General features: G+C 37.4%; 1 protein-coding gene across 1 annotated transcript; it reads right to left on the bottom strand.

The window, feature by feature from the left end:
- Window positions 1-4,491: 4,491 nt before the first annotated feature.
- On the bottom strand, window positions 4,492-17,688 carry csrnp2 (cysteine-serine-rich nuclear protein 2). The gene is made up of 5 exons (XM_082146216.1): window positions 16,578-17,688; window positions 10,982-11,151; window positions 8,897-9,159; window positions 8,491-8,787; window positions 4,492-8,163 (listed from the first exon to the last, which is right to left on the bottom strand). Exons 2-5 carry the CDS (start codon window positions 11,136-11,138, stop codon window positions 7,312-7,314), a joined length of 1,569 nt encoding a protein of 522 aa, XP_082002342.1. The 5' UTR covers window positions 11,139-11,151; window positions 16,578-17,688; the 3' UTR covers window positions 4,492-7,311.
- Window positions 17,689-17,737: the final 49 nt, after the last annotated feature.

The raw sequence follows: 17,737 nt of genomic DNA, 5'->3' as shown, positions 1-17,737 counted from the left end.
TTTGCGTTTTTGTTTCAGTTTGCATTGTATTTTCTCTTTCAGTGTGGATAGACAAATTAACTGTCACTGGAAACTTAAACTTAGTGATCTTTTTAACCAAGTCAATAGAAAATGACTCAGTTTAAAAGGCACGACGAACAGTAAGACGAACAAAGACGAACAGTAATGTCACAGACAACAAAACCATAAAAAAATCTAATTATAATAATAATAAAAAAACAGCAAAAGGAACTTAAAAATTTTAAATCCTTTTTTCTTTTTCTTTTTTCTGTAAATGTGATCAGACAAGGACTGTCTTGTTATTCAGCAAATACATGTCAACACTTTGGCATTTCCTTACATTACATTGTATTGCAAAATCATTGGTTCTTACACTATCTGCATTCCTTTGGCTCTTCCGGCTTTTGGAAGCACGACACAATGGCAAAGGCGAGACAGGAAGTGATGGATGACTGACAAATCTCCCTTAATGCGTCCTGGTTATTGCTCAGATCCTGTAATGCTGACATGTGTCATGCATGCATTAAAATATGTATATTTTATAACTTAAATTGATCGAAAAAAGCTTCAAAAAGCATGGACAAGAATTTCCTTGTATTCCTTCAGAATGAAACTCGGTTCACTTCACATTTATTTGTAGGCCTATAGCGCCTTTCACTGCACATATAATTTCAAAGCAGCTTTACAGAAAATGCATGTTTCTACTTTACAATTTAGAGTAATCTATTATCAGAGGTGACTGTGTCAAAGGATTGTCCATATGACATAAATGTATAGTTCTTCTAAGACAATACAGTACTACCAAATGTCCAGAGTTTTGTGACCTAAAGAGCTTGATGGATTGTAGGGTGATAGAAGATTGGTTAAATACACAGGAGCTGAACCATTTAGGGCCTTATAGGTTAGTAGCGATACTTTGTTATCAATACAGAACTTAATAGGTCACCAGTGTAGAGATGATAAAATTGGGGTTATATGATCATATTTTCTTGGTTAGAGCAGCAGCATTTTGGACTAACTGTGTATTGAGGATGCAGGACAACCACCTAATGTATTACAGTAATCAAATCTAGAGGTCATGAATGCATGAACTAGCTTTTCTGCATCAGAAACAGATATCATGTTCCATAGCTTAGCAATGTTTTGGAGGTGGAAGAAGGCTGTTTTTGTAACATATGAAATATAATTTTCGAAAGACAGGTTGCTGTTTAATATAACACCTATAACTGTACAGGATGACGTAACAGTACATCCTTTTAAATACAAATTGTATTCAAAGAGATTACGTGTACAGGTCCCATAAGTAATACCTCAGTCTTATACGAATTTAATAGAAGAAAATTACTGGTCATCCAATATTTTACATCATATTCTGTCAACTTGGATAATTTGGAGATTTCATCTGGTCATGATGAAATATATAACTAAGTTGCATTAGCATATCAATGGAAAGTAATTCCATGTTTTCAATAATATTACCAGCATGTGTTTTTATTTTTATTTTTTAAAGTGATTATGTTGAAAATAGCAGAGGGCCTAAAACAGACCCCTGTGGCACTCCACAATTTACTGATGTTAACTTGGATAATTCCCTGTTTAAATAAACAAAATGGTAACGGAGACAATCTAAACCACATTAATGCCTGTCCCTAAATACCAGTCTAATTTTGCAATCGATCTAAGAGTATGTCGCAATCTATAGTGACGAACGCAGCACTAAGATCAAGCAAAACTAGTATTGAGATACAGCCTTGGTCAGAAGCTAGAATTATCTTAATATAAAGATAAATGACAGAAGTCATTTGTAAATTTAATGAGCATACTTTCTGTGCAATGATAGGGCCTGAATCCTGACGGAACATTTTCATAGATATAATTTTTTTGCAAGAAAGAGCACAATTGAGCGGACAACTTTTTCAAACCCAGTGTTTAATACATAGATGTATGTGTCATTCAAATACAGATGTTTTGACAAAATCCAACTAAATCAAAAGTGAAAAGCAAACAGGCCTATCAGTAGCTGGGGACATCACAACATTTTAGCAACATTTTAGGCTTTGTGTGACAATGTTTTCCACTGCTAAAGCATACAGGAAGAGAATGCAGACAAAGAGGCATTTGGTCACTGTACCCACCTGTTTCCTCCCATTCAGGGGATACAGGAAAATTTCATTGTTCTCTAGGCAAGGCATGAAGTGATGTTGAAAAGATGGTTGCAATTTTATTAGCGGTTCTCAAAGCAGCTAAAATACAGACATAAATAAAATTTGTATGATTACGGACACTGGCTTAATGACTCCCTTTGCTAAAATTTAATTATAAAATTAAATGTGCACATTGTGCAACAAGGCACGTTGAACATAAACCTGGGCTGCATTTCTCAAAGCACCGTGAGCTAAGTTGATTGTAGAGACCATTGATGGTGATGATTCTATGATCTACTTAGGCTTACAAAAATTTTGGGAAATGCAGCCCTGGTCTTTCCCCAGATGCAATTCTTCAACAGGATGTCAGGAACTTTCCTCAGGCCATCCCGTCCTCTTTCATTCTGAATGACTGTGTGGAACATTGGAGACGTTCATGTGTTTATAGAAAGCCCTGTATGGTTTCACAGCATGTCAGTGATGTTATCATCGTTACTCACATTCTCTAACCAAAAACAGTTATGTGTGAACGTTAACGTGATAAACGACTGAAAGTGAGAAAGCTGAACTGAAAGACGGGCTGATTTTACAGTCGGCATCTAGGGTGTGAATAAACTGAAGATGACTGCAAACAATAAGGTGTTGGAATTACATTTATGACCATTTAAAGGCTGGGCTATATAATTGGGACCGTTTTTGCATTTGAGATCACAGGAAAAAGTAAATTCACCCCTATAGGCTAGGCCTACTGCATATAAAATAGGCCTGCAGTTAATCTGCAAATACATTTTCCATATCTACTGTGGATTATTTTTGGTTCAGTAGCAAAGATCAAGGGCAAACAGTGAACAAGATAGACAATTTCACCCCCTCATGCAGAATAAGGTTTATGTCTGAGAAAGAGAGAAAAAACGGCAGGTTTTCCCTGGATGGAAGCCCGCTAACTAAACATTTTGCCTGGATCTTGCTCAGATTTGCTCCATTCATGGGACAGTGTCGCCCTCTAGTGGAACGGAAAGCTTTATGATCCCAAAAACATCTGAAGAAACTCGTTCCCTCAAATCATTGTCACTCAAAATGTGTAAGTAGAACTTGAATCAGATTTGCGATCAAAATATGTTGAATATTGTTTTCACTAATATTTTTTATTTAATTGCCTCAAAATTATTAAAAATCATTATAGCCTACCGTACTGTGGTGTAGCCTATGTGAAACACAAACTGGGGCACATTGTCAGTTTTGTTATCAGTTCGTATTGATACTGCATTATTGTAGAAAGGTCGCCTTTTCCCACCTTTGTTGCCATTGGCTTGGCTTGCTTAGTTAGGGACATTACATGTAACATTATTAACATTTAATATTCAACAATAATGTTGATCTGCCTGCATTGACACTATTATACAAGAACTGAACTGAGCTGGACGATGACATCACGGTTTTCTCCAGAGCGGTTTATAGGATATAGCCTATAAATGAACTAAATTAATAACTTTTTTTAAACAAAAACGAAACATCACTGGACTTACTTAAGCTGGACTGTGACGCTATTTACTTCTGGAAACAAACTTTTTTTGCATTATTTTCCTGTTATCTCTGTAAAGCTGCTTTGAAACAATATTGTAAAAAGCGCTAAATAAATGTGACTTGACTTGAGAACGCAAGATGCTGTGATACCCCCATAATTACTTATAATTTAGATTTCACGGAACTCAATAAGCTCTCACATTGAAGATGGACCACAGTTGTTTTTTTCATTTTAGATTTTATTTCACTCACATTTTCATATAAAACTTTGTATGTTTTGTCTCCTCTGTAGGCAACAGTTAGCGTAAGTCACTCTTACAGTGTAGAATTCAAATCCATTCAGCCTTATTAATAAAGCACCTCTAACACACACACACACACATACACACAATCATAATGTAAGTTAGTTTTCAGTTACTGTAGTGGTCTCTAATCTGAGTACTTAAAAAAGGAGGAAAACAAAAAATATATCTAACAAAAAAAAAGATGCTTAGCATTTTAGTTACAGGTACATTAGCATGTGCAACGTTCAAACCTCCTTTTTAAAGCCATTAGGTTTTAGACCACTGGACTGGCGGATGTTCATATGTCAAAAACATGAACAAAAAAGAAGACTGACTTCCATCTACCATGTTTTGGTCAATAGCAGGCCCTTATAGGCCACCATTTTTAAGGATACGTCAGTTTCTAGTTCAGACACTACAGACAAAACTCATTTGAGTGCAGGAATGTGTGTTGGCAAACACAGAGAGCCAGTACATTAAGATAATTCAGCAAACTGAGACGAAAAGACATGCTAACATACAACGAGGCAAAAACAAAGTAAGAAAAACACATTTTATAAACACAGCAACAGTATAAAACAAAACAAAAATCCTTCTTGTTTGATTGGTCATTTGCAAAACTCATAATTATTGCAGGTTTAGGTTTGAATCAAGCTTAATGCTTGGAGCTTTACAATGCTAAGTCATATGAGGGAGCAACCATGCTAACAAATTCATTATTATCCTCACATGCTCCATTTTTTTTTTTTTTTTTTTTGCTAATGTAATCTCATAATGAAGCATCTCCTTAACCTTACATGTAAGGATGAGTAAATCAGAAGCAGAGAGATAACAGCAACATTTGCATTTACAACCAACAATGTGTGGATTTTTAACATTTCTTTTTTTCTCTCTCTACATATAGGCTAGTGTTAATATGAATGTGAGGCAACTAAAATAAGAGCACCTTTTGAAATATGAAGAACCCATTCTACACTCACAAACATTGGTTCATCGCACAAATCAGCAAGAATCTTTCTGGCACACATACAAACACATACACGCGGCAAAATGACCATTTTCTTGGGTTTCTTTAAATAATTTAGCAACATCACAGAACTCATTATACTATTTGAAGACACCATTTTTTCTTTTCATATAACCATTCAAATTATTACTTTGTCTTTAACTATCATTAAACAGGAGTGAACTAAAACAACTATAACAGAAAGCATCTAGGAAAAATCTTCATCAACATTATTATTCTAAAACAAGAGGTATGTGGGAGGATGGAGACTAAAAATGCAAAAGGGAAGAACAGCAAGGGTAAAAATGACGAGGAGGATGGTCTTCACACGGTTAAAATGAGGGTTTGGACATTTAAAATGATGTGCACTGTTGACAGAAAAGTATAATCAGTCTAACTTGTAATGTTGCTTAAATACCAGGACTATATAAAACTGTGGCCTAGTGTGACAAACTAAGTCACATGTGTAAGTCAACATTACAGTATTGACCTCAAAGTCTTCCTTGACTTGTCATACAATACATAAAGGTTTACATGATGTATAAGATGATCTTAGATTTTAAGTACTTGGTTTAAAGGTTGAACACAACATGTCATGAGTCATATTTCAGCACAAAAGAAAATAAGCAATTACATTTTAAAAATAGAAAGTAAAGCCAATTTTAAGACCATTAAGATTTTTCGGCGTTGTGTCATTGTCAGTTAATCACATTTGTACTCAAACTTCTCATTACTGTAAAGTAAAGTAATGAGATTAGTATATTAAAGTATGAGATTCACCATTAAGAGAAATAAAATGTACAAAATAAAAATAAAACGTGGATGCACTACAGTAATGGAATTTGGAGGTAAAATGTGCTGAACTGTTGTGGAAAAGTCACCAAAAAATCTTTATGGTTCTAAAAAAGGCTTCATTTTAGTTATGTAAAATGTCTTGTTTTTATTTATTATTTAGATTTTCGAGTAAAATGTGACCTGGACATGTTTTTATGATATTCACCCATACATATAACTCATTATTTTTACTTTCTACCTGAAGTAAAATTACAGCTAGAATCTCTTCTGTAATCTTTAAAGGCTTGATGTGCAATAAATGTGTACGATCTCATTCACTCCTGAAAAAAAAAAAAAAAAAAAAAAAAAAATTAATTGTAAGTGACAGTACTCAAACATTAACCACATTGTCCTCGCCCTCACAATACAAAGCGGTGGTAAATAAATAAATGTCCACGAACTGGGACGATAGGCTACAGCTTCAAACGGTGTAAGGTCAAGACTACGATAAATCAGTAAAGAACTGCTGTGCAAATGGCTTGCACATTCATTTATCCTCCTGATCCCCTTCAGCAAGTTCAAACGAATCAAGTTTTCAACGTGCATACAGAGAACAAGCAGCTTTTTCACTCATCTTCATGCTAGCTCTTAGCAAAACACTTGTACAGTACATGAAAACCAAGTATTTCCAGGATTGTTGGGTCTATTCACAGGAAGGATGCTACAAACAGCAGCCTCATCAAAAATTAGCAACCCCTTCTCTTAGCATTAGCACTGCGTTAGCATTAGCCATATGCATATTACTAATGTTGCATTCACGCCCTGGCAGAATTACCATAATTACAGAATTCTGAGGATTAAAACCCATTGTTTTAATCAGGAACTTTGGGAACTTGTGTAATTCTGAGGTTGGAACCTCTGAATTTGATTAAAACTCCATTCCATTCCAAGTTAATGAAGAGATAGTATTTTTCTGTCATAAGCAACAAAGCTGCGCATGGATACATTTCGGCGTTATGAGCATTGCTATAGAACTGAGGCAGAGTATATGAACGGCTCAGAGTTGTCATCTCATAACTGCGGTAATTCTGACGAAACGTGAACTTAGCGTTAGAATATACCCTCTGGTCAGTGCCAATTAGTTGTCGGGGTGCACTATTGGAAACTATACAAACTAGAAGGCCATAAGAAGCCGCTGGATAATCCTGAAAATGCTTGCTCCTCGACATAAAGGCCACATTTCCCCACCAGTATCAAGTTTTGAACCGATACCATATTGGAAAAAACAACACTTGTCAGATCAGGATCTCTGCTCTTCTTGAGTTTCTTTTTTTCATTTTTTCTTAAATAAATTATTCTATTTTTTTCTTTTTAATTACTCATTTTTACCACAGACAACCTACTTCAAACACAGTACATGCTTATCTCCAGCTAAAATGGATACAAACCCATGAAGGTAACTTGTTTCATTAACATTGAATAACATTATGCAGAATTGTAAGATATCGCACTGTGTGGAGTAGGCTCTCTTTGAATTTAATTACTAACTTGTGCAAAACATCTGCAGAGGTGATGGGCTCTACACTTCTGGAGGAAGTTGTACTGCCTTTTCATCCAGTGCCAGGCACGTCTCGAGGCATTCCCCGTCATTTGAGGCCTGTTCTGGACAAAGATGTTCTTCGCCACCATCCTCGAAAGGTGGAGGTACTTCGACAGACAAGCTCTTGGCCGAATCCTGCCCGCAGGTTTCTTGTTTTTGCCGAACGCTCTTCGTCTCTGGATCATCACCTCCACTCACCGCCTCCTCTACTTTTGCTGGGAGCGTCTCAAAGGCTGCCGTCTCTACGTGGCCTACCTGATAGTAGAGGACAGAAGAAGGGTCTTTGAGCAGCCTCTGCTGGGTCTGTTCATCTGGATGGTTCTCTGTAATACACAGCAGGGTGGCACCTTCAGGAAAAGGCCCCTCTAGAAGGACTCCCTCAACACCTTCCATGCCCTCCATCCCAGCCTGGCTGGACAGGGCACCCTGCAGGAGGCAAAGGGTTGGGTCGGCATTCTGCTCTTCCTCGACCTGCTGCTCCTCTTGTTCCAGTCTCCTTTCTCGTTCCTCTGCACTTTGTAGGTGAAGCACGGCCGTTTCGTTCTCACGCTCCAGGCTGTCGCACTGCTCCTCTTGCAGCTCCTGAACACTTTGGCTTTCCACATCCGAGTCCAAGGGAGAAAGAGACAGAGAGGGCGAGGAGACTAACTCTGTCTCTTCCCCACAGTCCTCTCCAGACCTAACACCTAACAGGATTCTCTTTTCCAGGTCAAGTTTCATGACAGTGTGGAGATAATGAGTACGCACACGAAGAGGGTTGAACTCAATGCGGCCGGCAGTGTTACCACAACCATCACGGGTGCAGCCGCATGGGAAGGACATCCGATCCACCTTTGGAACAAGGTACAGGAGAAAGAGCATGATTTTTTTTCTGATATTAAATGTTAGCCTTTTACTTGAATAGACTAATAGTCCAAATCACAGGTTTCCAATCCTGCCTCTAGAGGGGCACCTTCCAGCAGAGTTTAGCTCCAGCCCCAATTAAACACACCTGAACCAGTTACTCAAGTCTTAAAGCTCACTAGAAACTTTCAGGCAGTTGTGCTGGAGCTAAATTCTGCAGTAGGGTGATCCTACTTGAGCAGGAAGGGACACCCGTGGGCTAAGTGGACACTATTTAGTAGTAAAAAGTACTTTCGAGACTACCAAGTGCCCTACCTGGCACTTAATTCCAGCCTGGCTGCAGCCGCAGTGCCGAGGGTCACAGTAGAAGCGGCAGTCACAACCACACTCCTCCCGGGACAAACGTATGGCACGCAGATCAGCCTTTTCTCTGGCATCTATACGGGCAATACCTGAGGCCCTCAATAGTGCCCGGCGCCGCTTGGTAGGAAGAGGCTGCAGGAAGAAGCAATCGTCCACCTCCACGCTCTCAACGTCCAGATCCTCATCGGATATGTCGTCCAGGGTAAGCAACTCCGCTTCAGGGCAATCTACAGTTCCATTCCGTGTCAGCTGGGAAAAGTCAGGTAAAAGAGTTCTTAAAATCAAAACAAAATAGCAGCCCTACTGCAAAAGCAGAATCGTGTATGAGCAACAGGAGCTACAACCACACACAACTAACCTTTAACTTGCGAGCATTGAGCTTTTCTTGGCGTAAGTGTTGACGCAGCACATGCTTGTGGCTGCTCTCTTGTTCTCGTGCAAACTCGCCAAGGGTGTAATGTCGTATAGCGCAGTGATGGCGCGCCATGCCCAGGGAGCTGCCACCCTGACTGGGCACACTAGTGAAGCCCTGCCTTCTAGAGAAGTAGTAGACCGTCACCGCATCAAAGCGTACCTGCTTACGACCTAAAGACACCTTGTGTCTTCTGAGAATGGAGGGGGCTACAGAAACAAAATAAAGAGAAAGTGTAAACAATAATGTTACGGTTTATATATAGCTTTGGTACTCAACCTACGCCTCCTTAAATGACAATATTGTGTTTAATGCCAAAATGGTGTTCAACAAGTTTTCATCTCAAGGCTTGCTGCTTTAGGAACAATGTTATTTACCCAAGTAGGACATATTCCTGAAACGGAATATAGAGGATATATCGGAATCCAAAGGTGGCCTTAAAAGGGTCATGAATTAAGAAATACAATTTTCCTTGATCTTTTGACATTTAAGAGGTCATTGTACTATAAAAATATCCTGTAAGTTTCAGAATTCAAAACTTCCTTGTTAATCCAAAAACAGTTTTTATTGAAACCAAGCTGCCAAAATGACAGATTTTGTCGCATTATTACATCATAGTGCAACAAAAGACCACCTCTGCAGAAGAACATCAACACCTACTTATACATTATTGCCACCAACTGATTAGCGCATATCAGGTAGTAGGCCTAGTTAATATGAGAGACGCAAACAGCAACAAAACGATAGAGATGCCTCTGAGGATTACAAGACGTTTTGCATTGCTCAGTTACATTAAGAAAGCGTGGATGAACTTTATTTTTAACGAAGTTCCAGATTGTGTCAGTAAGACAATGTTCATTTGTTCGCTTCATTTTACTTCTAATTTGTTTTTAAACAAGACTGTTCGGCGCAGACTTTTCAGAGAGACTAAAAATAAAAGATAATGCAGTGCCAACTATCTTGGATTGGATAGGACGGCAATGTCGCAACACACAAGTGTTTGTAACAATGTTTTTACCATGATATGATATGTACCGAGTATTTATACTGTGGCGCTGCAGTCAAACTGTGAATAGTTGTGATTTGCTGTCCTTTCCTTTTCTTTGGCATTTATGGGGTTCATGTGTTGGCTTATCGGATAAAGAAGAAAGCACGTAGAGAACGCTGCTTTTGTTATTATTTTGATCAAAGCCATTCGCTGTAATCCTGAATAAAAGCTTCAGTGTGCAGCATCTTCGGTTTTCTCATCAGTAAGACATTACAACACGTTTCATATTATTAAAACATGACATTGCATATGACATTTTATACGTTTTTCCCTTTAACAAAACGGATGGACGATGAATAGACTATAAACGATGGTACATTCATTCATAATTTCATTTACACGAAACACTGTAAGCTATCATTTGTCAATTATAACTGTTGTACCTCCATGTACTTGAACTTTATTTGCCACAACTTATAAAGCACATGTAATACGCATAAATGTTTCACATTGTTGGTAACTATGTAACAAGATATTTTACAACATTGGAAAACATTTCCCCAAATGTAATGGCGGGGACATTGAAAATGATTTTAATATGCAAAACAGTTACCCAATAATAGCAGTGGCCGTTTACTTCCAAGTCTCGAATGTGGCACGCCTTTCTTAACTGAGTGTTTCAAAGAGAGGGCCAAAAACAGGATAGAAAATAGCATATCACTACTAAATTTGGATTTTTTGTTTTTAAATGTAAAAATCATTTAAAATATATATATATATATTTTTTTTTTAAGCAGTTCTTGACCCTTTTAAAAGTATATTCCTGAATAGAGTACCTATGTGTTAAACAAAGTAAATGCAAAAGCTTTTTCATTGAAATGGTTCTGATTTGCGAATACTGCAATAGTGCAAATGGTGTCTGAAAGTAGCTCAGGGGCGAAGAACAAAACAAAACACATGGAAATTGTTTGAGCTCTTTCACAACTTATAGCCAGGATGTTGCTATAATATTGAAGTCATAAGACTAACTTGAGTGTTCTTACGTGTAAGAGAGCTGGAGGGAGCATTGAGACTGTCGCAGCTATCAGCGCTGTCACTGCTGGAGATGTCATCATCTGAATCTTTGGGTGTGGAACACGGCGAGCCGCTGTCCACCTCCTCAAATCTGCGCTTCAGGCCGCGAGATGACACTGTCTCCATGGAAACACTGCGTCTGGAGGCATTGCAGAAAGGTACAAGCTTTGTCAGACAGACTGACAGACTATTGCTAGCTAAATTCAAACATGAACAACCATGACAAAAGAGTAGGAAATGTATAAAAGCATTTCTCATATAAATTCTAAAATACTGGATGGATTATATATAATTTCTAATATATCTAATAACAAATCTAAAAAAAAATCGAATTTCTGTTTGAAAATCTACACAGTCCTGTCAAGGAACAATTTTCTGTGAATCAATTTGGTGAATATCTTAAAAGCTAATATTGTAATATAAAATATAAATATTATAAATAATATATATATAAACAGTTTTTAGTTTTTTTTCATAATTCTATAATAACTTTTCATAATAACTTTTAATAACTATAAAAAAAAATTAAGCAAAACTGTAATTCTTCAAAAAGTGTATAATTTTTTTTTTATATTTAAATTATTAAAAGGTCACAAAAACTTTGTGAAACTTGGCCAGTAACAGATTAATCAACAGCTGCAATGCTGAATAAAAATACCTCATTCTGGAGGTCATAGCGACCAAATATAACACATAAAATTGCAACGAAAGATTTAAACAGTGGGTTTGGAGAGGCAGTGCATCTTACTGTTAGGTCATCTCCAATGGAAAACAACAGATTATCCGGTAATTTTAGACACATTTGGACTAGAAAAGCAGGATTTCTATAGATAACTGCAAGTTAGAGATTATTTTAACAAAAAAGTTAAAAGTATAGTGACGGAAGATTATAATTTTATATTTTCAAAAAACTGGTTTCAAGATTATATGGATGTATACAAGCGTCTATGGATGTATACAAGAACCATTCATCAAAATACATTAAACAAAAATGGGGAAAAGATTCAAAAGATTCTCAAATAACAGAGGAAAACTGGACAGATTTATGAGTGATACAGGCAAATCCTACAAACTCAAGATCTTGGAGGATGGAAGAATTTAGTAAGATTCTTAATAACTCCCAAACAAAGTGTAAACTCAATGGCTAATCATTTTCATAGTTTTTGGGACTGCCTAAAATACATTTGGCACAATTTGCCAAGAAGTAGTGGCTGAAATTGAAAAGATAATAGGAGAAGAGTTTGACCATTCATTCATTACATTATATCTAGGGAAAATACCAGAAACTGTTTTAGACAAGGATAAATACTTATTAAAGTGTTAGTTGACCCAAAAATGTAAATGATGTCATTAATTACTCACCCTTATGTCGTTCCAAACCTGTATGACTTTCGTTCATCTTCGGAACACAAATGAAGATCTTTTTAATGAAATCTGAGAGCTTCCTGTCCCCCCATTGAAAGAAACGCAACGACCACTTTCAAGCCACAGAAAGGCAGTAAAGACATCATTAAAGTAATCTATGTGACTCCAGTGGTTTAACCTCAATTTCATGAGTGCTTTGTTTGCGCAAAATACTAATCTCCAAAGCGCGTTCACACTTCCATCCAAACTCCCTACAAAGATCTTCATTTGTGTTCCGAAGATTAATGAAAGTCTTCCGGGTTTGGAACGACATGAGGGTAAGAAATGTCCTTTTTGGGTGAACGAACCCTTTAAAGATACTTTTAGCAAACAGCAGGAAATGAAAATGGTTGCAGGAAGACCCTCCAACAAGGGACCAGGGGCTAGGAATTGTAAATTAAATATATTGTATGGAGAGAGACATTTATTTTAAATAAATGTAACAAGTATTGGGAAAAATAGGTTATGTACATACAAAAGTACTGGAAGTAAAGGAAATGTACTGTGATTTGATATTATGATACCCATGATGACCTATTGTTCCCTGTTTTCAAGTAAAATACAATGCAACCAAAAAAGGCCACATACAACAATCTAGTAGCTTATGTAATATCACCTCTTTTGCTACCTAATCCTTGGCATTCTCTTTCTCCATCCAGTATGAAAGTCCTGCTTAAAAATCATGAAGCCAGCAAACATCACCATGGTAACTGGTTCAAAGCAATAGCCATGGAAAAACTGCATCCAAGTTTTGGGTCTTTTCACTTTCACGTTTGTAAGAACCTTACAAACAACAAGCCTTTGCAAGACGATAACAAAACCAGTTCAGTCAAACCAGTGAGGTCACACAAGGCTGAGTCGGGACGTTTGATCAGACCACCTCCTTAGCCCGAGGGAGCTGTGTAATACAACTGCTTTGAGCGGCTCCATGCCTGATTTTCTTCATGATTAAACACTATTTTTAAACAGTCAGTGGCTTTTTACTGGGTTAAATGAGAACAGTTTGGCGGTGGCTTTGAAGGAAGGTCGGCTTTTTCCATGTGAAGGGAGAAAAAAAAAAAGATGACTTAAGAATTATGACTGACAATTAAACTCACAGCCTAATGGATTTAATCCCACACAGATTTGTGAAATCCATAAAAACTGGATTAGTTTTATTCACTCTGATTATGAAGGAAATAACATTAGCCTGACTCAGCTTGGGCATATTAATGTCTTATTCATTTTTATAATGTAATTTAATAATCAGGCCAGGCAGCCTTGAATTCACATACAGGATCAAGTACATGCCAACATCTGCCACCTTATCGCTGGTAAAAAAAAATGCGTTAAGACCTTGAAACATCAAAAACAGCTGCAACAAACAACAGGATTGAATATATGCTGCTTTATGCATCAGTGTTTGACACACAGTGCGCTGCTCATGAATGAACCGTATCCATAGAAACAAGAAATGCTAAACGAGCCCATTTTTTGCTCGTTTAGCATTTCTAGTTTCCTGCCTTTCATGTGTTCCTTTTATAATTAATGCTACCGTGGTGATGCAGTAAAATGCACAGAAAATCTGTGGTGATCTACAAGTAAGCTGCTAGCAAATAATGCAGTACGTCTGCCAATTATTGTGTATTCCATGAAGCATGCCAATATTTCTCTTCAGACTCAAAGCCAAACTTATTCGCACATCACTTCTATTAGACACCATCGTGTGCACTCAGTGTCTTAAAAGCATATGTTTTAACATATACATTGGGTAAAGCATTATAACCATATGCAGGCAGGCAGTGACAAAGGAAAGCTTTGCAATGGCACCAAACCTGCATAGAAGAGTCATTCACCATTTGCCTGAGTCACAAATTGCTTGAGATGTTTAGGTAGATTATATGCATTTAAACCCTAAATGAATAAGTGGTAAAGAAACGGCTGAGCAGGATGGTACAATGATGGCTATAATAATCTAATAATCTTCATTTGAAAAACATTGATCTTGCAACCTGAGATTTACTATTGATTCTACATCAGGTATTAAAACTAGTCAGATATGCAACAAACTGGAACAAATGGGCACTTAACCCAAGTTACATCACTGTAAAACACAGTTTTAGATAAGGATGCACGATATATCGGCCACCATATTGGTATTGGCCGATATATGTTCATTTTTTATGTTATCGTTATCGGCCCGATAATAAAATTTAACCGATTTATCAAAGCGATGAATAATGGATTTCCTTCAGCTGAGACACTTCAGATGTGCACTGAGCGTTTTTTTTTAATTGCATGAAATATGATTGAAATCACTTCAAAAAAGGAAAATACAGTTAAGTGCAACATAAACAGCACAAGTCTGTCATATAGGGTACTTAAGATAATAAGAACATTATAATTGTGTGCTTGGGACATGGCTTTTAATGGTGTTTTTGTAATCAGGCTCTCAAATGATATAAAAATTTGGATTTGGATTTATCGGCCAATATATCGGTTATTGGCTTTCAAATATAAAGAATTATCGGAATCGTTCAAAATATTCATATCGGTGCATAGTTTTAAATGTAAAGGAGTAATTAGTTCTCAATTTGTGAATTATGATCATTGGCAAGCAGAAAGAGGCTTTTAAAAGCACTCCACTGTACCATGGAGAAAAATGGGAGCACTAGACATGGGCCTCATCCAGCAACTGTATGTAGCACATTGCACATTGAATACGTGACAAACGGACATCATGCACAGGCATGCATAGTTTGCATATCACAGAGATGTCCGCAGGGAGATATGCGGTAAGAATTTCTATGCCATACATCCAGGGAAGCTCCTCCATCTCTGGAAAAATAGCAGAAAAGAAAATTCATCTCCAATAGCATTGGAGTATGATGCCAATAATGGAAGGAAAAGCCAGTTTAGGCAATCTAACTAGTTTCTTAATGCAGCACAGGTCGTTTAAAAGAAGGGATGCAACTGCAAAGCTGAAATATGTTTGAAGAGCTCCTAACACACATCCTGTGGCCTATTTGAGGTGGACAGAAAGCATGAATAATCACCTTACAGGACCGACTACACACCAATCTGTTTGACTGGTCTGCACTAAAATAGCCCATCCTAGACATATGACACATAAACGTCACGTCTCACAAACTCTGCAGGTGACGTTGCAGTTTCTTAAAATGCAAAAATTATTCCCATTCCGTGAATGCATCCATGCACCACTTCCATGCACACTCAGCAGCTGGGTTTTTTAAAGAGGTCAACCAGTACAGAAAGTGGAAGATTTATTATATGACATAACACTTTACACTATATTGTCCATGTTACTACAGTTAATTATTTTAGCAATAATGTGCATTTACAAAACATGTAAACGTCCAGCAATATGAACACTGTATTGTAAAATATGACTGCATCAGGCTGTGGTAGTATAGTATATAGTTTATTATGTTAATTGTACTCGCACATAACCACATAGTTAGCAGCATCCATTCCATGTAGAACCTATTTATTAGACATGTAGTGTGTATCACAATTCTAGCTGCATCATACTAGTTCTGCATCTTACTACAAGTTGACTATAGCCAAAAAGCAATTGTAACTAGTGTCAGATAAGAAATGTCACTAGTAACAATTGGAATAGGTACTAGTAACATGTCAAACAAATAAGTAGCCTACTAGTAAATCTGGTACAGATAATAGTAATTTAGAAATAAGTACCGAATGAATAGGTACCAGCAACAAATCTATTAGATCACTAGTCTGGGATAAATAGTTAACATCTGAACCACATTTTTCTATGGAACGCAATGGCAAAAATTGTTTCCAGACCTGGATTAATGCTAGTGGCAGATAAAGAGAATGAAACAGTACTAGTAAATATTAAGTGCTAGTAAAACATAGACACTAGATAGTTTATAGGAATAGGCCTAGATATTAAAACAACTTGCCATAGTGCGACCCAATATGATTGGGATGACACATCACATAATTATCTGTCCTATATATTTTTTTTTTTTACTGGAAAAGACAGACAGAGGGTCTTATGACAGAGCAGAAAATGGCATGCTGTGTTGCAACCGGTCCAATGATCAACCCATTTTCCTCGTTTTTCTTCGTAGGCTTGGCTGCAAGGGGAAAGACAGGCAAAAGTGAAACACAAAACCTTTCTCATAGACTTACCTTGGGCAGAAATAGAGAGCCTTTAAACCGGCGAAGCTGTCGCTCGTTCCGTGCTTCCTTTATTTGGATGGTTCTCTTTTTGGGGGGGATTTGGAGCCTATTTCAGCTTTAGACTTCCACAAGGTTACAAAATGACAGACAAAAGCGACTTCAGCCCATCGAAATGGCCAGACCAATGAGGAAATATATCAGTTTATTCACGAAAAATTAAGCATCGTAAACAATGGATATTAGTCTTGACATGGTCTATAAATGGGGGTCTGTGTATCAAGAAGCCTATGCGAGCATTTAACGTTGCGATCAAGCTCTGTAAAGATTAAAAACGGGGCAGACGAAGACAGACAAGAACCTCTTTCACTAAAAATGTAAAATTCCGACGTAGATGCATCCAATACATGCAGATAAAATCTCTAGGTGATCCTTTAAAATGCCTGCATTCAAAAAGACCAAATAGAGCCGAGCTTCGGGTTTTTTCCCCTCCGGATAGGTGGTTGTGTTCTGCGCTATGTTTAGACAAATCGCAACGTTATATTTCCACCTCGAAGGAAAGAAAAAACAAAAAATGATGTGTAGTATCTGTCGGCCCGAGGACCCTATGGGCCTCTCTTCTGCCCCGGTTTGTTACAATGTAACAATAGAGTAAGGAATGCCGCACGGGACCCATATATACTTATTGTGACGTCAACGACGTGCCGGCGTAGAGGCTGCCGGGAAACGTAGTACTAAAGAGCCTATTGTTAGCTTTGGAAGGTCCGTTGTCTTCATCGACAAGAAAACGGATATTGTTTCTCTGGGCGGTTTTATTTGGACACAAGGCGTGTAAAACAGTAAAGGGATATTTTGTCTCAAACAGATATTTTGTCTGTGACAGTTACGCTAGTCCAGCTGGGCCTATTTGTAGTTCTCGCTTCGTTTTCTTTTCTTTTTTTTTTTGACAGCTCGGTTTCCATGGAAACTAAGTGGGGTCGTTCTCAACTAGTCAAGCACTATTAGCAAGAGACTGATACTGAAAAATGTATGAAAAATATAAAAATATAGGTGGGTGAATCTCAGTGTGTTTAGAACACGCCGGGTTCATATTCCAGCCACAAACTCAAAAGAAAAGGAAAACAAAACAAAAAATCACTGGTTTTAATATTTTGAGGTATATTTGGACAATT

Source organism: Leuciscus leuciscus, assembly GCF_965113295.1.
Source record: "Leuciscus leuciscus genome assembly, chromosome: 18".
Classification (NCBI taxonomy): Eukaryota; Metazoa; Chordata; class Actinopteri; order Cypriniformes; family Leuciscidae; genus Leuciscus; species Leuciscus leuciscus.
Note: the sequence above shows the minus strand (reverse complement) of the source record. Positions and strands in the feature narration are given on the sequence as shown.